Raw genomic sequence first — 25,009 nt, 5'->3', positions numbered from 1 at the left:
ACAGTTTATTGTCGTATTGATAGTTTACCAAATGAATTCTCCAGTTTATTGGAAAATATCTTTTTAGTGCAATTACATAATTATCAAGATCATAAAGTTTTAGGAAATAAAAAAATTTTTATTCATGTCATTAACCAAATTAATGAACTTTATACTAACGGAATTTTTATTAATGTAGAAGGAGAGACAAAACAGTTTATTTTATTTTATCTCATATTGTTGGTGATAACTTAGGTCTCAATACGATTCTGGGCTTTACCAAAAGCTTTAACTCTTCTCACTGTTGTCGTATATGTTACATTTCCAAAGAAGAAATGCAGAGTACAATAATTGAAAACAGCAATTTATTAAGAAATGTTGGAAACTATAATAAACATTTTATCGAGAAAAGTCATGGAATTGTAGAAAACTGCGTTTTTCATAATATTATAAACTTTTACGTAACTAAAAATATATCAGTAGATCCTATGCACGATCTATTGGAGGGTATTTGTAGATACGACATTGCTAAAATTTTATATGATCTGATATGTAATAAGAAAGCATTCTCTGTAGAGATACTTAATGAAAAAATTAAGAATTTTTCTCATTTATTTGATAAAAATATTCCTATTATAAAATTAGAATCTATAATTAACAGAATGATTATCCTATCCGCATCAGAAATGTATTGTTATTTAATTTTTAATCTTGGCCTATTTATAGGCGACTTAGTTCCTATTAAAAACTCAGTATGGAAACTATACGTGATGCTACGTAAAATAGTAAATATTTCTATGCTGGAATCTATTACTGACGATATTATGAACTCTTTTGCAATGTTGGTATCTCAATATTTAGAATTATATTTGAAGACTTTTAAATGTTCTTTTAAACCAAAACATCATTATTTAATACATTATGAAAGGATTATGCGTGAATTCGGACCTTTAAAAAATTTTTCTACAATGAGATTTGAAGCAAAGCATAAACAAATTAAAGAATACAATAAAATTATTAGTTCTAGAAAATGTCCTGCATATTCCTTGTCATTGAAACATCAAATGCAACTTTGTCACAGATTTATTTGTAACGAAGGATTCCCAATACGACTTTCCCATGGGTCTTCTATTTTTAAATTAAAATTTATAAATGATTATAATAATTTTAAATTTTTATTACCAGCACATTTTGACGATTATTATTGTGTACTATGGGCAAGATTACAAGAAACTTGTTATGAAATCAATAATTTTATAAATATAGAAACATATGAGTCTCTAGTTTTTGGTCGAATTAAGTACATTATAATTAATAAATCTAAAAATGTATTTTTCTTATTTAATAAGTACATCAATTTATGTTATTGCGAAAACTATGGAGCATATAATGTAGAAGAAAATAACGAATGGGGATTTATTACTCAAAATAATCTCGTAGATTACAAAGTTTACAGTGCTCACATTATGTCAAATAATAAATATTATATTCCTTCTTTTTTATAACTATTATATGTTGAAAACTTTAATATATAAATATAAAGTTTTTAGATTCATTATAATGTACTTTCTCCTTTTTCTGTATTAATATTATTTTTTTATTATTTATGTTCACAATTTTGATACTTTTGTTACTTATAAGTAAAGTTTTTTAATTTATTATAATTTACTTCCTCCTTTTTTGTATTAATAATTAATATTACTTTTTAGTATTGTAATTCACAATTGCGATACTTTTTGTTACTTATTAGTAACAAAATATGCGTTATAAAATGTTTTGTTAGTAACAAAGTATGCAATATAATAAAATGTTTTATACAACTCAAATGTTCTCTTTATTTTATATAAAAGGTTGATTCATTATTTTGATAAGAATATCATCTCGAGAACTTAAAAAGATTCTTTATGCTTAGAAATTTGTATTATTGCAATTGACTAATTTAGCGAGTTTAGAAGAAAGTTGCTGACTAATCACGTGACCATTGCAGTATGAACTCTGATCAATCACATAATTCTGTGATTGGTCGAAATAATGCATACTCTAATAATAACGTAATCAGTTGGCGGTTCTCTCCTAGGTTTGTTAAATTACCCCATTAGACAATAGTACAAATATTAAAATACAAAAAATATTATCAATTAATTAAAAAAATATAATATAAAAGAAAAAATTTATTTGTTTAAATTGATCAAACAATTTTTAACATTAATAATATATTTATTAAAGCAAACAAATATATTTATTTATTAATAAAAAAATGCTATTTATTTAAAAAAGACGTTTTGTTATTAAAATAATAGTTTATTTGTATTAAAGAAAATTTTTTGTTACATTCCTATCTAAAATTATTGAAATAAGTATCAATATTTTTAAAAATAAATAAATATTTTTTAGAATAAAAAGTGATTTTTTTCTTTTAAAGAAATTATTTTTTCTTATTAAAACTATTATTTATTTTAAATTAATAGAAATTGTTTTAATTAAGAGTTACAACTTTTTAAAATAAATACTGATACTCTTTAATTAAATAAATATTGTTTAAATTTAATTTGAAATATTCTCATATAAAAAAAATCTTTGCTTTATTTTTAAATTTATTTTTTTTAACTCACATAATATTCATTGCTCATATTCAAATAAATAATGTCTTTGCAAGTATTCAAATAAATTATTTACCATATTTAGAACAATTAAAATTATTTTGGATTTTAGATATTTTTTTTTCAGTGTACGTAGTCGAATAGAAGTTGCGAGACAAAGAGTTTTTGCGAAGTAGACAAGATATTTCGTAATAATGACTTACTTTTTCCAACCATTTATCAATATCAGGAATGTTTAAATTCCTGACATATTCCGTGACATCACTTATAATATCCGGCCACACTGCCATCATTTCCTGAGTTTCCTCCTTCATCGTTATCCACATCGTTTGAGTTAAGGAAGAAGCCATTTTTGTTGTATTATAGTGTTCTAAAACTTTATCAATCAATAACAATGATTCAGTTGCATTATGAACAAAATTGTGATAAATTATAAACTAATTATTTAATAATAAAAGCAATAAATTAAAAGTTTTGTCGTGAAATTTATAGTTTTTTATATTTTTTTCATTTATGCCAAATAAAATTTTAACTCTCACTGGAGAAGAGAACACAAAAAATCCTCTCAACAAATTTTTGAATTAATTTGTAATGCAATTTCCTCATCAAATTTACAAATAAGTACTATAAAACGCGATTTTACGTATGAATCAAGAATAAACAAAAAATTTAATAACTTTTAAACCGATAAGATAATTGTACTCAAATTTTACACAGATGCTCAAACATAACAATAAAACAATTTATAAAATTTTAATATTTTTAGTAATGTTTTGAGATGACACATCTTTAATCAATTTTATTCAAACAAATTGTATCCTAACATATTCATTTGGAATAGTCCAAATAAACTAATGTTTGAATCAATACATACTATTGTTTGAATTTTAAACTACATACTTTGTTTTAAATAAATTATTTATTTGAAACACGTACGCACTATATTACACCACATATGAACATGATCTTTACGAAAGAAGACGGGAAATGATTCTCAGATGTAAAAAGTAACGCGTTTTATACTGTATAGATTTGAAGGGAAATATTAACATTGTAAAATATTTCGCGTTTACGTACTAGTTTTGATACTTGCTGAGCAAACAATCCATTTTTATTTATTTTGGATTCCGGCTGAGGTCAAAAAGTGATTCATATGTAATATACTTACAGTGCTCAATACATAAGGAATGTAATTTCCTGTTGCCGCGCGACAAACATTTCCGCATTCTATGCGAAACCATTAGCACGCTCGTTAAAGCCAAAAATTGTGTAACTTTGAAATTCTAGGAATAATTTAAGACTAGTATAAGAATAGTACGGTATTTGCAAACTCAGGTTGAAAAGGTTTTAGCACATGAATCTCCCGACCATAATAAAATACAGACTCGAAGTCAGTCAAGTGTTACATCCGGAGGATTTCACGATTTCCCTTTTCGCATCCATTATATAAATTATGCTAAACAAGCTAAGGGATTGTCTGTAAAATTTACAACACTTATATCCGGAACTCCACGATTTCTCTTTTATAAATAACACTATCACCCGGCTATTATAAGAAAAAATCAAACATTGTTCTCGGAATATATATATAATGGCCACATATTACATCCGGAGCAATAAATAGACGCAAAAAAAGGAGAAATCGTGCGACTGCAAAATTATAAGCAACGATGCTTATTTAATAATTCATATGGACGAACAAAGCCTGGACTCGAAAGAGAAAAAATCTAAACGCTATTAAAGTCTGGCAACAAACAGAGATAAGATTGAGTCGCGACGCCGGACGGAAACTATAAAACTATAAAATCAAAATTTACAACCCGGCTTTGTTTGTTCGAACCTATGTTTCATCACGAACGGAAAGATGATTCATATGGAAAGCGAGTCCCAAATAAACGGACGCAGCGATATAAAAAATCGAGACCGAACGTTCCAAGAAGAGGAACCGAAGATAACGAATCCCTTAAGCGATTGGGTGATGCAACTGCTCGCCCCTCTTAGAGTTAAGAAAAATAGATGGAGAAGATGGAAAATTAGCCAACGAGAGATCATCCGAGAAGATGATTGGTAGTGAGCGTTGGTGAACTACCCAACAAATAAGCTCGAAATTTCGGACTCAAACAAGGAATCTCCAAAGGAGGGGAAAAAGCTCAAAAGGCTTTACTCAATCAAATCCTCATCTCACCCACTAAACTAATCTCACGCCCTTTTCCTAAGCCCTATAAAATACGCAGCTTCGAACGGTTCATTCATTCATTCATTCATTCAAAAAATTCAAAGTTCAAGTTCGCACTCACATCCACGCGTTGCAAGTGTCGAAGCTGTGCGCGTTATTTTCAAAATCGTTTTAAACTTAGAATCTGAGCTTAAGAATCACATACATTAAAACTCCGAGCAGCCCACCGTTGAAGCATCCCCAGAGCGGACAGCCTGCGCTGCGTCAAGCACCTTTCAACCCGCAGATTTCCATAGTTCTTCCCTTTCTCTTCTTGTCTAACTAATAAGTAAGTTTTTTCTTTTTTTCTCTTTTTCGGTTTTACTTCAATTTTCCATTCAACTCCCCAGGAATCAATCGCTAATGAGCAATCACAGCCGTTCATGTCCCAGCTCCTTGTTCCCAATATTATTATTTTTATTTCGGATTAATACAGCAATTCTCATTTTAGACAATTCCCGACTTTCCCTCTAAATATTTCTTAAATCTCTATGTAAATGAAATGTTCTACTTCCATTCTTAAATCTTAGGTTTTGATTTGATTTAATAGTTAAAATATGAATCTCAACGCATAATTACAATTCCCGTAACCGAAATCAATCAATTCCATCTTCTCCTACACAAATGTAATAGAATTAAGTTTTTTATTTTTTTATTTTATACTATAACTCCTAGCGATAATGCATAATACTAATTTCTTCAATAACCTTTAATTAATTTCTTGTTTTGTTTACTTTTATAATTATGTATCGATATTAAACAATGTATATAAATTTTAAACTTCTGAATAATCATTACCTAATCGTTTTGTATTTTAATTAAACCAACCGATTACGTACTGCTGTCTTAATTAACAATGATTACCTTGTTATATTGTTTTCTTTTTTCTATTAAATAACAATAACCGATAATGTATTCATTTGCTAATTCTTTTTGAACCTTTATGTATGTAAAATTCAAGTATCAGAATATATGTTAAATTTTAGTTTAAAAGAAGCTCCAATGTAAAATTTTATTTCATCAAACCATCTCGTACTCACACACTAACCTCCCGACTCGAAAAGATTACACTCGGTCCGATCCCGAGTTATAGAGATTGAATTCTCTGACTCAAATTAGGACCAACGATCGCACGATTTTGAAAAGGCGTTAAAGCGTGTCATTACACGTTGACGCATAATTTCGGAATCTTCAAAAGTGCGTTCTGCTCGTGCCGCATGTCCCACTAGAGCGGTCACGAGAATAAAAGAGTTTTTGTTGCATCCTTCCCTGCCTTCCTTTCCTTAAGGCTGGATGTAACACAAGGAATCAATCGTCGAAAGAAATACGAGAGAGGGAAGACAAAATTAGAGAAATGGAAGATAGAAATGACCCACCGGATAAATTAAATGAAAATGAAGGAACAGATGACAAAGATGAAAAATCAGAGGATAGAAATCAAAATTAAATTATAAGCAAAACTTGCAAGAAACCTACTGTAATTGATATACAAACATTGTAACGAAGCGATCACGTGCATATAGGCGCACGCGAGTGCGGTGTGCGTATGGTGCGGGAAGCGGGCGACGAATGGACTACGCGGCGGGAATTAAAACAAAGGGAAATCGCAGTTATCACCAGGGTCTCAAGGCCCCAAATTTCTCTGTTACCATGCGGCATTCTTTTGATAAAAAATTGCAATTCAACTCCAATATCGCTCGTCCTGATGCCGCGTCTCGCTCTTGAAGGGTCAGAGTACACGCTTCCGCACGTGCGAAAATAAATTATAATTCGATACGACATCGTTCACTCTTTCTTTTTCTCTAAAGGCGAGGATCAAGTAAAGAGTTGGGACGCGATTGGCTGCTTTAGAGAGTGCCAAGGCGAAGAGTCAAGTTCACCCGTTATTAATAAAAACAAACGCGTGTATTTTGTACGTCCTGATTGTGACTATATTTGTGACTATTAAAAATAAATTCAGTGAAACGGAACTAAGTCGAAAAAAATTTAGTTTCATTTCCGCTGAGACAATCATTTAAAGGAAATATAATTGAAACACAAGATCTATTATTCTTACGCAAGAATAACATTGTTTATTTCACTGACACAAACGGAAAACCATTAGACAAAGGTTCACAAAAATTATTCGAGCGGAACGAATTACCAGGTTTAAGCTCTCTTACACTAAGTCAAGCAAAAGCAATAAAATATAAAAAATATTATCACATAGCCTTACCTATCAGTGAAGAACAGGGAAAAGGCCCGACAATGACTTTAGACAAAATAACAGCAGTAATAAAAGAATTGAGAAAAACTGTCAAAAATTTAAAATTAGAAACAAATAACATTGCAAAATCAGACTATGTTAATAACGTATCGTAGAGCTCAAATCCGTATTACAAATAATTTTTGTTGATTCAAAAACTAAATTGATTATATGCAACGGAGCAATAAAATACCCGACTAAAGATCTCCGTCCTATTATTATAGGCGAAGTGCATTGTTTGCCTACCGGAGGACACCGAGGAGTTACAAAAACATATCATAGAATAAAGCATAAATACTGCTGGGAAAATTTAAAATCCGATGTTCAACAATACATACAACAGTGCCTGCAGTGTCAATTAAAAAAACTAGTACGTGTGAAAACTAAACAGCCAATGGTAATCACCGACACGCCAGGATCTTCTTTTCACAAGGTAGCGATGGATATCGTCGGACCTTTGCCGAAAACGGAAAGAGGAAACAAATATATTCTAACATTACAAGATTAATTAACAAAATTTAGCATGGGAATTCCTTTACCAGACCAAACATCCAAGACAATAGCTTTTTGCATGAAGCTTTTTTAGACAGATTTATTTGTGTGCTGGGAGCACACAAAGCCCCTAAAGCAATACTAACAGATCAAGGCAGAAATTTCATTAGCAATTTAATAAAAAAGATAAGCAAAATATTAAAAATTTGCAAATTTTGTACGACAGATTTTCATCCACAATCAAACGGATCGTTAGAGAGATCACATCACGCGCTAGGAGAATATGTGAAACAGTACGCTATTGATCAAAAGCAGTGGGATAAAAAAAAAAAAAAAAAACAGGACCCGTAGAAATTACTTAAAAACAAGAGATCGACGGGAGATAAATTTGAATCAAATACCGAACGAAAAATGTCGAAATTATAATTTATGGCCCTGGCTTTCCTGTTCAAACGTATGAGCTCTGACGACAATATTCGCATCGTAAAAACGGGAAAGCCAGGATTCAAAGGAGAAAAACTTAAAACTTGGTACCGACCACAAGATAACGCAGAGTCGGGACGTCGGTCAAGAAGATGGCAAATTATAAATTAAAATTTATGAATATGGTCCTGTTCGCTCACGCGGACGTCGCGACATGAACCACTTACAGTAACAATGTAACAGCGAATCCTAAAAACATAAATGACACAAGACACCGAGATTGTAAATTACCGAAAAAGGGAAAATTATATAATAGATAAGGTATCCCTTAAGCGATTGAGCGATTCAATAATTTACCCCTCTTAGAATCAAGAAAACTCGGGAAAAGATAGAGAATTAATCAATAGTAGATCATTCGAAAAGATGATTGCCAAGGGTCGTTGGTGAAGTAGCCAACAACAAGTTGTGTCTAGAAACAAAAAGAGATAGTCTCAAATCTCCCAATCAAATCTCCATTCCACCCGCTCGACCAACTCTACGCTCTTTTTCATTTCCTATAAAATGTCTAATTTTTTAACACTCATCATCACTCTCACTTCTCTTCTCGTGGAGCCGAGTTTAAATCCGACAGGCACTTCCGAAAAAGTCCGCAATTTTAAACCATCTCGAGTTTAAGTCAGTGTAAAAAAAAGCCAACCTTCCACCAAACTTATCCTGCTGAGACCATTCTTTGAAAAAGGCACTCGAGGTCCGCAAGCCAGCGGCAACGTTTAACTCATCAAACAAAAAGTAAGTTATTTTTCTTAGTCCCTTGCCGGATTCCCTTTTGTTAATTATTTACTGTTAGTGGGCAAAATCAATATCCCAAGAAAATTGCAACCCCCATCGTCATCGCCCGAATCGCCTCTGGGAAAACGTTAGAAGACAAGCCGCTCTTTTCGAATTCCTCTGGGGAATCTAAGGACAGGGGGATGCGAGAATTTGCACCAGGAACCGATTCCTGGATGGGCACTGTTTTTAGAAATACCTCCGCAGTTATCTTTACCTTCTCTTATCCCCGAAGAACGCAACTCCCCAAGCAGAACAACAAGTCAAAATGACATTAAAATGATTCACAATTGTGTCAAAATGACATCAAAATGAATTGTAATTGATTGAAAAGTGACTTTTAATGATCACTTTGCAGTCACTTTGACATTATTTTGACGTTGTGATGACTCCCTGTTCTGCTTGGGCCACCTTCTCTTCCGCGACTTTCCTTGTACAGCACTCCTTTTAACTCTTCTTTCCTTACGTACAGGATCGCTCCTGACACTTTTCCCTTCTTAATACTCTCCTGCGGATCTCTCTGATTCTCCTTTCCCCTTGAATTCTACGTCCAGCGTGGAATTCATAGAGGAAATCTCTTTTCCTCCCTCACCCGCAAATTCTACGCCTAGCGTGGAATTCTTGGAGGAAATAGTCACCCTTCCCGACCATGATTCTGACGACCCATCTCCCACAGAATAGTTACACACACTTTTTTATAACTACTTCCGGAAGTAACTCGTTACTTGTAACGAAGTTACAGTTAGAGTTACCTGTTTTTGGTAACTGTAACTTAACTTCGTTACTTTTTTCAACTGTAGCTATAAACTTAACTTAGTTACATTATTTGTGTAACTAGTAACTAAATTAATAGTTATTTTTATAGTTACTTTATATATTTCAAACTCATTTGCCAATTTAGATAGCATTTGCAAACATCACCCGAGTGGCGTCGTGTATCATTTTATCTTTATTTAACAATCGGTAAACAACAAGGATAAAATGATATATATGAGGGTACTCAACTGATGTTTTCAAACGCAGCTTTAATGTAATTGGTGATTGGTTAGACCTAAAAGATTACACTAATAGCAGTAAGCGCTCACTCAACCACTGAGTTTGCTGAACGCAGCCACTGTTGCTCGATGCAGTGACAATTCTATGTTCTATGCTTCTTATGTGATCCGAGAGAGATGATATGATGAGAGATGATGTGATCCGAGAAAAAGTTCTGTCTAGAAAGATACACGTGACAATGAACGGTTATATGTTATACATTTGGCAGCCCCGTACCAGTAGTCATAGGTTACAAGTTATTTACATGTAGATACACGATTGTATGTACATACAGTCGTGAGCTAAAAGATTGAAACACATTTTCTTCGATGGTTTTTAAAATATAGACTTGCTCATCGAACGGCGAACGTAATTGGTTCTTACTTGTGGATTCAACCAATTATGTTCGCCGATCGAGGAGCAAGTCTACATTCTAAAAACCATCCAAGAAAACGTGTTGCAACCTTTTAGCTCACGACTGTACTTGTAGGGCCCGGATATTCAAGTACGATTCCGGGATGCTCGCGAAGAATCACTGCGTGTTGTGTGATCGTCTGGCTGGTCTATCGTGTACATACGTGTGATAATCAGCCAGCAGAGAATTGGTTACTAAGAATGCCTTTGAGTCTAAATTCTATACTTAGTCTTAAAGTTAGTTTATAATAGCCGTTACCATAAGAAATTGATCAATCATAGTCAATTATTCTTTTATAAATCAACTATGATTGATCAATTTCTTACGATTACGGCTATTATAAACCAACCTTTATCCTCAAAAAATTTAGAACATAATTCACATAGTTTTCATCTGTACATATAGGTAATTAATATTTAATATATGTAAACATGTCACATGCAAATTATGCGTCGTCAATAAAGACTATAATAAAGACTTAAGCCTTTAGCCTTAAGAAATTGGCCAAACACAATCGATTATTCTTCTATAAATCAATTATTATTGGTTAATTTCTTAAGGTTAAAGGCTTAAGTCTCTATTGTAGATAACGCTTTACACAATTAAAGATAGAAAAGACTTTACGTGGATGCTCTTCAGTAAAAGTCTCGTATTTAAATTATTAATGTTTTATAATATTACCAAAAAAAAAACAGAAAAGTAACTGAAAAGTAACTTTAAGTTACTTTTTCAATAACTGTAACTGTAACGAGTTATTTTTTAAAGTCAGTAACTTGTAACGGTAACTAGTTATTTTTTGGAAGACAGAAACTGTAACTGTAACTAGTTATTTTTACAAAGTAACTTTCCCAAGCCTGCTTTTTTATAACTACTTCCATACTTAAATGTTAAATTGTAATTAATAGTAAAACTCCACAAATTTCAACTCATGAATTCGTTAACTCCATCTCTTCCGCTACAAAAACATAATAATAAAGTTGTAATTTAGTTTTTATTAATTAATTACCATACAGTAATGTTAAGTACATTAATGTTATAGTAAAGGTAAACACCTTTTATTCAACTACTGCGTATTCACTATCGATAACATATGCTATTGTTAACCTTTTTGTTTTCCTCTGATCTTTATAATTATGTATTCTAGTTTAATTTTTCTAATAACTACTTAATCACTTTGTTTTTCTTATTAAAATAAATGATAATTGTCAACTTTATGCTAATCTTGTCAATTAATATAATAGCAATGTATATAAGTTCTAAAATTCAAAATATATGTTAAATTTCAGTTTTTAAATGTAACCAATTTATTTATCTAACCAAAACCATCACCCTTCCTCTTGACTAAAAAAGATTACGCTAGGCCCGATCCCGAATTAAAGAGACTCAACTCTTTGACTCCAATCAGGGCCGACAATCGCACGACTTCCGAAAAAGGGTTAAAGCGTGTCTTCACACATTGACCCATATTTCGAAGTCCCAAAGTGCGTTCACTATCGTGCCTTACGTCCGATAGTACGGCCACGAGTTTAAAACGTTTGTGTCCTTCCCCGCCTTGCTCGTACCTTTATCCTTCCTATCTTTCCCTTAAGGCTGAATGTAACAGTAGAAATATCAATATTTCTATCTTTTTTACTGTATCGCTCATCCCTGCTTATCGAAATATTCAGTTTTGTTTACAGTAGAGTTCTGTAAAGTTTAATGTTATTATGGCGCAATTACCCAGTGCAGTAGACTGAAATGTTGAATTGAAAAATTTTACTTATCGCCTTTCAAACTGTCAAGCTACTAAAAAGAAAAAGAAAAACCGGGCATACATTAACGAAAAAAAACATTTATCTCATAATAATGTGTATACATTTGTGTACATTGAGATAAACCGTGAAATATTTTGTATTGTGTATAAATTATCGTGTCAATGTTAGAAGTGTCTCTTTCGAGGATAAAGTTAAAAACTTTTTTTATTTTTTATACGTTAGGCAACATTAAGTTGTCATAATGCAAATGCAAATTTCTTTTCAATAGAAAACAATATTAATGTTATTTTTGTATAATATACACAATGAAATGTCTTATGTTCAAAATACTTTAATTTGAAACATCTATTTTTGATTTGATTATATTTTATTTGACGTTGATTAAATATTTAATTTAATTTTAAATATTGTGTTTGAAATTATTAATTAGTATTTTGTTGTGCTTTTGATCGCACAACAAAGTCGGACCTAGGCCCGATTGACCTCAGGCGAATAAGGACCGACGAAAGGAACTTACGACTTACAGGCGGAGTCCGTGTGTAGAGAAGTGTTTATTCTGATACAGCCTGATATCGCTCACGAACGCTAACTCGTGTTACAACGTTACGTGTCGCGTGAGGAGGAAGTATGCGTTAGTAGGCTGGAGAGTAGTCACTGGTCCTTCGTAGGTGTTGTTCTCGAAGTGATAGACGTCTTCTCGTATATAGCACGGATAGATGTATGGCGTTTGGACACTCGGTTGTCACTCTGCCGCTCGATTGTTGGGCAGTTTTTTTATACTACAGTAGAGTCTCCTTAATTTTAACTGATGTAGCAATAAGAGAGGAATGCTAAAGTTATACAATACTCTTACCACAGCACGAGTCCACCAATCACCGTGTACTTTGCTCGCGCAAGTACATGATGATTGGTAGACTCGTGCTGTGGTGAGGGTATTCTGTTAAGGGGCGTTTTCATACTAGAGGAAAACTAAGGTCATATTTCAATCCAGGATAAAAATCTATAAGAAACAATGTTTCACTTCGTTAAATATATTTTTTTTAGGTAGATAGAAATAGATTTTTTTAATGATGAGGTAAAAATGATCATTTTTGACACTTTTCTAAGAAATTTGACGTGATAGAGCAATTTGCTTACCAGATTCGTGTTCAGCGCGCAAAAATACAATGGGAAATGGTAACTTTTATTCAAACAACAGAAAAAAAGTCTAAAAACGGCGCCCTGTGTTATGAGAAACCATCCCTTTCAATCCTTTATATCTCCGGAACCGCGCATATGCTCATCTTCAAATTTTTCTAATATTAATGTTTCATTATATCGTACTATTTGGCATAAAGAAAAGTTTGAAATTCGAGGTCTAAGAAATGGGCCAAAAAACAGATCTTTTTACTGACTCTCTTTTGCAGATTTAAAGATTTTCTACTTGTTTTTTCTTAAATAATCCATTTTCTTATATTTGTACAGGTAAAAAATCATTAAATTTGTAAAATTCGCAAAAGATAATAAATATTGTTATTCTAAAATGACAAATCTGTATTAAATATGGTTAAACATATTTAAAACAAATACATACTTAAAGTAGGAGTGTTTAAGACATGTTTTAAGTATAACAGACTCGCCTGCGATAAAGCTTCCCTAATAAACCCATGAAAAAACCTCGCAGTCTTTCCCATGGTATTTTCTGTATGCGTGCACTTATTGCATTATACGCCTCTTCTTCGTATTTAAAATAAGCGTTCAGCAAATCCAATTCAATGTAGAGTTGTTTTACACGTTTTACTTTCTCCGGATCTGAAACTCCGTAACATTCCTGAAAAAAAGAAAAAAAGAAAAAAATAGATTAATGCAACAGCGCCAAATAGCATTTAGGAAAATACATTTAACTAACGATATTTACTTCTAAAATTTTACGTTGTTCCGGAGTGACGCGTTCGAGAGCTTTAACAATTAGCCATGTAAATTTTCCTTTTGCTATATCATTAAAGTCTTTGCCTAATACATCGAAAAAGCAAATTAGACAATCGTCTTGGATTTGATAAAACTGTCCCATCTCTAACAAGATACTTTCTGTTTGCTTGAGCATCTCTCCATTTTTCTCAGTTGTAGCCTACATCAAAAGAAAGCAACGTCACAATTTCTTATCATCTAAAGAGAACAGTTATTTTTCTGTAAAAAAAAACTGAAGTAAACTTACATAATGAATTCCTGCACGTGCTGGCATTAAAAATGCCAATTGTCCTGATTTGTTCTGAACGGTGATAACATATCGATCCATTGTAAATTCATCTAGATTACATTTCTTCATATCAAAAAACTGGCCTATTTGTCCATTAAATATAGACTGCAAATATATTTTTATTAAAAATTTTTCAATTAAAAATATTAAACTGATATTACACTGTATAGAATTGAGATCTGATAATCTCGTAATGCTTGAACTCGCTGACTCGCGTAAAAGAGGCTCGGTCTTTCTCACTTGCCTACATTGGCGCGAGACGCGACCGCACCTCGTGATATACATACGTCTTGGAATGATTCTGCTATATTATTATAACATTCTTTTCTTTTGAAGTATTTTTGAAGTAAATAATATCCAATGCTCTCTAACATAGTAGCATCATTGATTGCCATTAAATCTGTAGTATCATCGTGTCGATACCAACATGTTTTGCCTCGGCGAATTGACGACTGATCCATAATGTCGTCGATTAAAATCAAATAGCCTATCAACTATGTAGTAATAAATGTAGTAAAGCATTAATATAATAATCTATAGTCGCAATAATTTATTTAATTAACTTTTCATTAAAAGCGCCGTCATTATACTCTTATTTAAATAGATGTTATTAAAATAATACACTTGTGTTTAACAATATTTAATTAACTTAAATTTGTTTATGAAAAAAATTCCAAGTTTTGAAAAGAAAAATTACGCACCACTTCCGTACACCATGCTAAAATCCTTGCTAAGTGAATGTTTTCTTCCGTCTGATCTTCAATAGGTGCTATCGACTTATAGGCATAAAATAATGTTAAGCTATGAAGTTTCGGTGTTTCTAAGACATTATATTGAAATACCTGTGTTATAAAGATGCATTAATGTACATGCTTGTTTAAATTTATGGTTAATATAAATTTAATTATAGAGATTTATTTTCATGTTATTAAAACACTTAATATTGATTCTTTTTTATAAAACATCATTATTCTTGTTTAATTATACATTTTTCCTTTTAGATTTTTTAACATTTTTATAAATTTTTACATTGTTGTTATTAAAATCTTGATTAAATTTTTAATATAAATTGTTTATAGCTTTTTAAGAAACTTTATAATACATTATTTTATATTATGTTTCTAATTATTGTAAAAGAATTTATTGTAAGGTATATTAATTAACCTATAAAGTCATTTGTAATAATTTTTCATTTTCCACATTAGCTTTATTGTATATTTTAATCAATAATGACTTACTTTTTCCAACCATTTACCAATATCAGGAATATTTTTGACACGTTCCGTAACATCACGCATAATTTGCGGCCACACTGCCATCATCTCCTGAGCTTCTTTCTCCATCCCATCCCACAGCGTTCCACTTAAAGATGGAGCCATTTTCATTGTATTACGTTCTAAAACTTAGCAATGGGCAATAATGATTTAATCGCATCGTGAATAAAATTGTTATAAATTATAAACCAACAATATAATAACCAAAGCAACAAATTAAAATCTTTTCTTATTAAACTTATACTTTCTGTATCTTTTGTTTTATGTTTGATTAAATTTTGTTACCTTTTTCACACCAAAAGACTCGAAAGTTCTCTAAACATTGATCTCTACTCTGGAATGTACCCAATATCTATATACATATATATATATATATATATATACATATATATATATATATATATATATATATATATATATATATATATATATATACACACACGCCAATTATACATATGTATGTTCAAAGAAACATCAAAACGTGATCAAAAAAACAATGTATACCTCATGAATATTGAATATGTAAATGTTGAAAGATCATGAAATGCTATCGTGAGTTACAGAATGCGCCATTTCTTATAATCTAATGAATTCTATGATAATGAGAAAGTCTTTATTGATCATAACTAGGTTTTAGTGCCTATATCTATTCGTGTGATTTTATATACTTCTTTGAATTCAACTAGAATGTGCGCCAAATTGTTTTTTAACTATTATATTAAATTAATTAATTTAATAAAAATTGTGATAATACTAATTTTTATTTGACATGCTGTATTACGACCGGAAAAACAATTTGGCGCACCTTCTCGTTGAATTCGAAGAAGTATATAACATCACACGTATAAATGTAAGCACTAAGATCTAGCTATGAGCGATGAAGGCTTTTTTATTATCAATTGTGTTGTTACATTATCGGTCCAAAAACATATCTAAACATACTAATGAATTCTAATCATTTAAAACTTTAACAAATGTTAAAAATACGTGCAACAATGACAATTCTGTCACTTTTGAAATAACATTACAGTATTACTATAAATTACAAACTGACGATTTCATAACAAAAAACGATAAAAGAATTGTCGAATGTTTATTGTTTGCATTAGATGTTTTGTATCATTAATTTGAATTGATTTTTTTTTCAGGGAAAAAGATACAGATGAAGGTTTAAAATTACCGTCGTATATAGTATAACTCCATTTTTTTCTTTGCTAACATACCGAATAACAATACATATGCATATTTTTTTTATGATCCACGAGATGGCTATACATTAATTCATGTGATTCTCATGTAAATGCTGACATTAGTTTTTGTTTATTATTTTTTATACTATACTCGGCGAGAAACAATAATGAAATTGATGTCGATTTGACATCGATAACGCGCTCTTAAGTGTATAAGAAATTGCCGACAGTTTTTTTACTTTATCTGTTATATAAGCGATAAGGAAAAATCTATTAGATGTTTAAGGATTTAGAATATATTATAGATAATCTTTGTGAGAACATTCAGTGATCGCGTTATGTTATTAAATTATGATGTTAATTTACATTTGAGAAATAATATTATCAAATTGCAATCCTTAACGCATGTAGAGCTATTTTCTCCGCGATTTCATAATCTTTTTAAATATTCTTGGTTTTTTTAAAAGTGGATACATCAAGGAACGGCCGCCACATTTTGAAAATTTAGTAGATTTTTGTTTCTTTGGAAAGGGTATTCGAGAAATACCACTCTGCTCCATATGTTGTGCAACTGCTATAATACGATAATACTAAGAAATGTTTTAGTATGCAGCATTGTTTTGAAGAATATCATAATTGCAAACATTTTGTCATATAATTATTATGTTAGTATTAATAGCAGGATTTACAATTAGTTATAAAATAATCAATATAATAAATACATTTATTGCTGTTTATAATAATAAATGTCCTTATACATTATAAGAAATATATGGCACGGTAAGTTATCTTGATATTATGGAATTTCGTGCAGATTTAAAATAAAAAGAAATTTATTATTTTGTAGCATTATAACATAAAAGATATTTTGTCATATAAAAGTTGGGTAAATTTTTATGTAATAATAATATATCAAAAGAGTGAGAACAGCATTTAAAATTTGTGCATTAAAAAGACAGAGAATGGAATGGAGAGTGGAGTAGGCCTACGGGGGAAATCACTTTTAGAAAAGCGCGCCATGTTAATCTACCTCATGTGGTGTGGAAATAATAGCACTTTATCATTTTCTTAATAATTATTTTTTTAAAAAGTTCTAAAAGTTTTATTGCCTCGAAACCGGTTTTAAGAGGTGAAATCAGTCCTCATGTAAAGCGATTTTTAGCTTTTCTTTCTGTCTAGAAAATCATTCAAAATATAAAAAAAATGTTTTATACAAAAGTTTCACGAGAAAATTATCTCTATTTATTCACGTCGATAATATTTTTTAGAATAAGTTTTTAAACATTTATTTAAAAAAATTTTTTTAAATAACACAATGATAATAAGAAAGCCTTTTTCGGTCGCAGCTAGATCTTAGTGCCTATATTTATTCGTGTGATTTTATATACTTTTTCGAATTCAACCAGAACGTGCGCCAAATTTTTTCCGGTCATAACATAGCATGTCGAATAAGAATTAGTAATATCACGATTTTTATTAAATTAATTAATTTAATATAATAATTAATGCTGATTTGCATCTATATACCCATTCCACCCTGAAAAAACTGTAAAGAAATTTATTGAGAAAAATAACACCTCACCAAGGTTTCGAACCCGGCATTTCCGGAATCTCCGGTCCCGGCGTCTTGCCACCTCAACCACTGGGGCACAGTGATATTTTTCGCAATATTCGTATATGAGTGACAACACCCGAAGAAGGCTTTCTTATTATTATTGTGTTATTACATTATCGGTCCAAAAACATTTGGTTTTTAAACAGTTATTTTTTAAAAATGTTATTAACGTGAATGAATAGATGTAATTTTATTGTAAATTTTTGGTATAAAATATTATTTGATATCTTGAATAATTTCTAAGATATAATGAAAAAAGTTGAAAACCACTGTACACATAAGGGATGATTTTCACCCTTTAAAATCGAATATTGGCCGCAACTGATAGTTTCTAAAATTATCTAATTATGTTACCTAAATGTGTATAAAGTTTTATTAAAATCGAGGTGTGACACTTTGAGAGGTTCCCTTGTTAGTAAAAGATAGAAAAAGAAAAACAATGAAAAGTTGTCGAAGGTAAATATTTATCGAGAGTAATCTAAAGAAAATTATGGACTTTTGGAATTAGAAAAAATGAATCTCTAAACTTTATTTGACAGAGTTAAAAGATATAAAATATTTTTATAGTACAATCGAGGAAGGTCCATTTATTATTTATGCATGTACTATTTACAAATTTATAAACATTAATATTAATAGTCCGAACCTCCTTTATATCAAACTAGATAAATACTTTCAACAAATTTCTACATTGCTTCTCTTTTCCTATTTTCTGATACCAAGAGACAGCACATGAATGCGGGAAAAAATTTTTTTTATATATTATTAGGAGAGAGTTGGGTAAGTTGGATCTATTTGCAATTTTTGCTTTCTATAAGGTGCAAATAAAATCTGATTGTAAAAACAAAGATGCCGTTGAAAAGATATTTTAATTTCCTTCATCTTTTATTTAAACCATTTTTACGTGTCTCTCACTTTTGTCGAACTATAATGGAAAATGTAAAAATGCTTTTTCCAGTTTGATTTGGAACTATTGGTTCCAAACCGGATCACTTCCTCGTCCAGATCGGATATTTCCATTTTTATTAGTTTTTGAACAAAATTTTACTGTATTTATATAGTATTGATTAAAAACGAGTAATTTAGCAGTAAAAAATAAAAATTTTATTTAAAAAAGAACAAATTAGTGACAAATTAGTTTATATAATTAGACGTTTTCCGGTCATGTTATGATATTGTTATTATATAATCAGAGTTGAAATCAATAAAATTCAATTATTTCGGGTGTGATAACTCATAATATTTTACTGATTTAACATTTTTAGATTTGATCGCTCGATCAGGTTGCAATTTCGATTTAAAAGTCCGATTCGGACACGAGTTTTTTTAAACTTTGGAACAAATTTTACAATAAACCGCCAAAGTGATCAGAAAATGATTGATATTTTTTAATTCTACACTTTAATTATTTTTAATCTATTACCTTTCAAAATTTTAGTACATTTTAAATAATGATTTACAAGGATTTTCTTTCTTTAACAAATTTTCGTACGATGACTGAAAATACATATTTGCGTCTTTTATTCTATGAATATCATGACAGAAAACTGTCAAAGTGATGTTACATGTTCAGTGTCTTATAAGAATTTTACATTATAAATGGCACGCAAATCTGCTTAACCGTATTTATTTAAATTAAAAAGGTCCTATTTGAAACACGATCCGATATAGCTTACTTTCCTCTAATATATATATATATATATATATGTGTGTGTGTGTGTGTGTGTGTGCGCGTGCGCGTGTATGTGTGTGTGCGTGTGTATATATAATTGTATATAATTATATGTAAATATATATAAAAATTATATGATAATTATATATAATTATATATAAATAATTTATTCCCAGGAAAAAATCCGTATTATTTCGAATTATCCGTCATTAAATTTAAAAGATATAAAGAACTTTTTTAACTTTTTGAACCGCAAATTTTGTCTCGTGTGTCATCCCTGTTACATGTACACATATAATTACAGCATTTTATTATTTTCTCATATTAAAGTTTTTTATTATAAACTTTTTGTCATTTGCTCTTATAGTTATAATTAATATTTTTTTTTATAAAGTATTTCATATAACAAAAATAAAGCGTTATAAGGAAACTGAAGAATAATGACACCAACTGCTTTACGAATTCTTTATTGATTTTTTAATTCCATTGAAATGAAATATTTCCTTATACGTATTTATAGAAAATCTTGATTTTATTTTTTAAAAATAACATTACGTGAGATTTCAAGTTTATTATCAGACAAGAGGTTTATTTTATTCTAATTCATCTCTAAATCCATAATGATAAGATATATAATACAGTTTGTATTTTCAATATAAAGAACGAATTCATAATGACCGGTAATAAAGCTTCTCTAATAAATCTAAGAAAAGGCTGTGTGGAAGTTCACATGATATTTGCTCTATACGTGCATTTATTACATTATACATCTGTTCTTTGTACATATTGTAAGCGTTTGGCAAATCCAGATCAATGAAGATCTGTTTCACGCGTTTTACTTTCTGCGGATCCAAAATTCCGTAACATTCCTGTATGGAGAAGAAAAGAAAAACATGAGTAAATAGGTTAATCCCAGATAGCCAAATAATTGCAAGTTGTCGACAACATGTCACAAATATTCATATTAGTTGTCAGCAAAGCAACAGAAGGGGGTATCCTCTTACCATTACGTTCTTGCCAGCAATAGTTTTTAAAATATAATACCAGCAAGTTTCCAACAACTTATCAGCATTATACTTAATACAAGTTATAAATGGGAATTGTTGCTCACATGTTTCTGTCATGTTGCTCGCAGATTGCTATAAACAATATTTAAAATATAGTAATGGCAAGTTCTAAACACAACTTACCACAATATAATAACACAGATTGACTTCAATAATTTTTCTACATTTGCTCTACAATAAAACTCAGCATATTGATACTAAATTGACTAAAACATTTTTGTCGCATTAAATAAAAGGCAACGTAATAGCAATTAACAAGCAATTTAATCTGCGCGATGATTTGCTTTAGATTGAGTTATCACATTTTGCTATCTGGGATGTAAACAGCATTTAACGAAAATATATTTAATCAACGATATTCACTTTTAAAACTTTACGCTGTTCCGAAGTGGCGCGTAAAAGTGCTGCAACAATCAGCCATGTACATTTTCCCTTCTGTATATCAGTACTGTCTTTGTATATGGTCCTGCATATGGCCCTTTGTATATGGTATTTGTTCACGCGGATGTCGCGATATGAACTTTTTAGAGTAACGATGTAACAGTGAATTCTAAAAACATAAATGACACGAGACACCGAAATTGTAAATTACCAAAAAAGGGGAAACTATAAATAAGGTATCCCTTAAGCAATTGGGCGATTCAATAACTCACCCCTCGTAGAATCAAGAAAACTTGGGAAAAGATAGAGAACTAACCAATAGTAGATTATTCGAAAAGATGATTGCTAAGGGTCATTGGTGAATTAGCCAACAACAAGTTGTGTCTAGAAACAAAAAAAAATAGTCTCAAATCTCCCACCAATCAAATCTCCATTCCACCCGCTCGACCAACTCTACGCCCTTTTTTATTCCCTATATCCAATTTCTCAACACTCATCATCGCTCTCACTTCTCTTCTCGTACAGCTAAGTTTAAGTCCAACGGGCACTTCCGAAACAGTCCGCGATTTTAAACCATCTCGAGTTTAAGTCAGTGTAAAAAGAAGCCGACCTTCCACCAAACTTATCCTGCTGAGACCATTCTTTGAAGAAGGCACTCGAGGTCCGCAAGCCAGCACCAACGTTTAACTCATCAAACAAAAAGTAAGTTATTTTTCTTAGTCCCTTGCCGGATTCCCCTTTGTTAATTGTTTACTGTTAGTGGACAAAATCAATATCCCAAGATATTGCGATCCCATCGTCATCGCCCGAATCGCCTCTGGAAAAACATTAGAAGACAAGCCGCTCTTCTCGAATTCTTCTGGGGAATCTAAGGACAGGGAGATGCGAGAATTTGCACCAAAAACCGATTCCTGGATGGGCACCGTTTTTAGAAATACGGCCTCAGTTATCTTTACCTTCACCTCTTATCCTTGAAGAACGCGACGCACTTTCTCCTCCGCCACTTTCCCTGTGCAGCACTCCTTCTAACTCCTCTCTACTTACTTACAGGATCGCTCCTGACACCCTTTCCTTTTTCGTACTCTCCTGCGGATCTCTCTGATTCTCCTTCCTCCTTGAATTCTACGTCCAGCGTGGAATGTGTAGAAGAAATCTCTTTTCCTCCCTCACCCGCGAAATTCACGTCCAGCGTGGAATTCTTGGAGGAAACAGTCACCCTTCCCGATTATGATTCTGACGACCCATTTCCCACAGAATAGTCACACACACTTCTTTATAACTACTTCTATATTTAAATGTTAAATTGTAATTAATAGTAAAACTCCGCAAATTTCAACTCATGAATTTGTTAACTCCATCTCTTCCGTTACAAAAACGTAATAATAAAGTTGTAATTTAGTTGTAATTTAGTTTTTACTAATTAATTACTTTACAATAATGTCAACTACATTAATGTTATAGTTTACCTTTTATTCAATTACTGCGTATTCACTACCGATAACGTATGCTAATTTTAACCTTTTTGTTTTCCTCTGATCTTTATAATTATATATTCTAGTTTGATTTTTCTAATACTACTTAATCACTTTGTTTTTCTATTAAAATAAATGATAATTGTCAACTTTATGCTAATCTTGTCAATTAATGTAATAGGAATGTATATAAGTTCTAAAATTCAAAATATATGTTAAATTTTAATTTTTAAATATAACCAATTTATTTATCTAACCAAAACCATCACCCTTCCTCCTGACTAAAAAAGATCACGCTATACCCGATCCCGAATTAAAGAGACTCAACTCTTTGACTCCAATCAGGGCCGACGATCGCACGACTTCCGAAAAAGGATTAAAGCGTGTCTTCACACGTTGACCCATATTTCGAAACCCAAAGTGCGTTCGCTATCGTGCCTTACGTCCGATAAGTACGGCCACGAGTTAAAAATATTTATTGAGTCCTTCCCCGCTTGCTTGTACCCGTATTCTTTCCCTTAAGGCTGGACGTAACAGTAGAAATATCGATATTTCTACCTTTTTTACTGTATCGCTCATCCTTGCTTATCGAAATATTCAGTTTTGTTTACAGTAAAGTTCGATAAAGTTTAATGTTATAATATTATGCCGTGATTGACCAATGCAGTAGACTGAAATGTCAAATTGAAAAATTTAATTATTGCATTTCCAACTGTCATTAAAAAGAAAGAGAAAAACTGGGCATACATTGACGAAGAAAAAACATTTATGTCATAATAATGTGTATACTCATATTATTGTATTTATTAAGATAAACCGTGAAATATTTTGTGTTGCGTATAAATTATCGTAACAATGTTAGACGTGTCTTTTTTGAAGATAAAGTTAAAAACTTTTTTATTTTTTATACGTTAGGCAAGATTATGCAAATTTCTTTTCGACGGAAAACAATATTACTGTCATCTTTTTATAACAATGTACACAATGAAATGTCTTGTGTTCGAAATATTTTAATTTAAAAAATCTATTTTTTACTTGACTATATTTGATTTGACATTCATTAAATATTCAATTTGATTTTAAATATTATAATTCAAACTATTAATTAGTATTTGTTAATAAGTATTTAAAAATCTAAAAATACAAATGTTACTTTTAAGAGAGACTACCTAATAAAAGTATCTGTTAGTGAAAAATTTCTATGTTAAAGGAAAAAGATATATCTTAAATTTGTACTAGAAATCTAAATAACACAGCATATTGTTTATTAATTAAAAAATACAAATAGTTTGCAGAGCAACTTTACGAAATATTATTTTTTTTAATGTTCTATGAATGCTAATATATGCAATATATGCAATAAAATTTTATGTATAACAGTACAAGTATTACATAAAATTTTTATAAATAAAGCCTTTTTTATATAAATATTCAACAAATTATTCTTAATCTGTAGCAGACATAGAATATATTAACATTTTTTACATTTCTGCATAATTATCCATTAAGACAGTGTATTATTGATAATGTATCACCATGCAATGACTATATCATCTTCAAAATAGTTGTTCTAAAATTTAATATGAACTGTGGAGATCGTACGCACTAGACGAAATGTGATAATTATAAATTTACAATAATAGTACTAATTTTTGTTGTATTTTATGAATACTCTGCGGAAAATTTTATCTAATCAACCCTGAAAATAATCACTTATAAATTTTAACAGATGTTAAAAGGTACCACGAGAAACTATATCAATTCGGTCACTGAATAAATAAACTCGTTATAAATCACAAGTCCACGATTCAATAACATGAAACGATAAATGAAAAGTATTAAATATATTTGTGATGCTACTTGTATCAGATCAATGTTTTATATTACAATGATTTTTTTTATTAGCGGAAAATATTTAGGTTTGTTTACTGTTCCTGAACTTTCTGAACTAGTATGCATTTACTGTAAACTAGGTCTACGTTTGAAAGTTAGCAAAAGCAAAAAGGAAAGTTCGAGTGCAGGCATAGAAAACAAACTTCTAATCTCAAAAAAAAGAATTGAAGATAACTTTTTGCTGTGCTATATACTCAGTATATTGAATAACTGAACACCAATA

General features: G+C 30.7%; 2 protein-coding genes across 3 annotated transcripts in view; both read right to left on the bottom strand.

The window, feature by feature from the left end:
- The window catches only part of LOC120357989 (farnesyl pyrophosphate synthase-like), a 30,839-nt gene extending 17,762 nt beyond the window's left edge, over positions 1-13,077 (bottom strand). The window contains exons 1-2 of one of the 2 annotated variants that reach the window (XM_039450200.1): positions 12,504-13,077; positions 2,783-2,955 (exon numbers count right to left, since the gene is read on the bottom strand). In XM_039450200.1, coding sequence (XP_039306134.1) covers positions 2,783-2,929 — 147 coding nt within the window. In that variant the 5' untranslated portion in view covers positions 2,930-2,955; positions 12,504-13,077. The remainder of the gene's footprint in view (positions 1-2,782; positions 2,956-12,503) is intronic. The other variant, XM_039450199.1, reaches the window with a different exon arrangement.
- Positions 13,078-13,146: 69 nt separating this feature from the next.
- On the bottom strand, positions 13,147-15,856 carry LOC120356837 (farnesyl pyrophosphate synthase-like). Its single transcript, XM_039450201.1, has 7 exons — positions 15,782-15,856; positions 15,461-15,624; positions 14,924-15,064; positions 14,510-14,716; positions 14,181-14,327; positions 13,884-14,093; positions 13,147-13,796 (listed from the first exon to the last, which is right to left on the bottom strand). The coding sequence occupies exons 2-7, from the start codon at positions 15,605-15,607 to the stop codon at positions 13,587-13,589; spliced, it is 1,062 nt and encodes a 353-aa protein (XP_039306135.1). The 5' UTR covers positions 15,608-15,624; positions 15,782-15,856; the 3' UTR covers positions 13,147-13,586.
- Between the last annotated feature and the right edge of the window lie 9,153 nt (positions 15,857-25,009).

Source organism: Solenopsis invicta, chromosome 6 (assembly GCF_016802725.1).
Source record: "Solenopsis invicta isolate M01_SB chromosome 6, UNIL_Sinv_3.0, whole genome shotgun sequence".
NCBI lineage: Eukaryota > Metazoa > Arthropoda > Insecta > Hymenoptera > Formicidae > Solenopsis > Solenopsis invicta.
The sequence above is the reverse complement of the archived record's forward strand: the minus strand, read 5'-3'. Positions and strand labels throughout refer to the sequence as shown.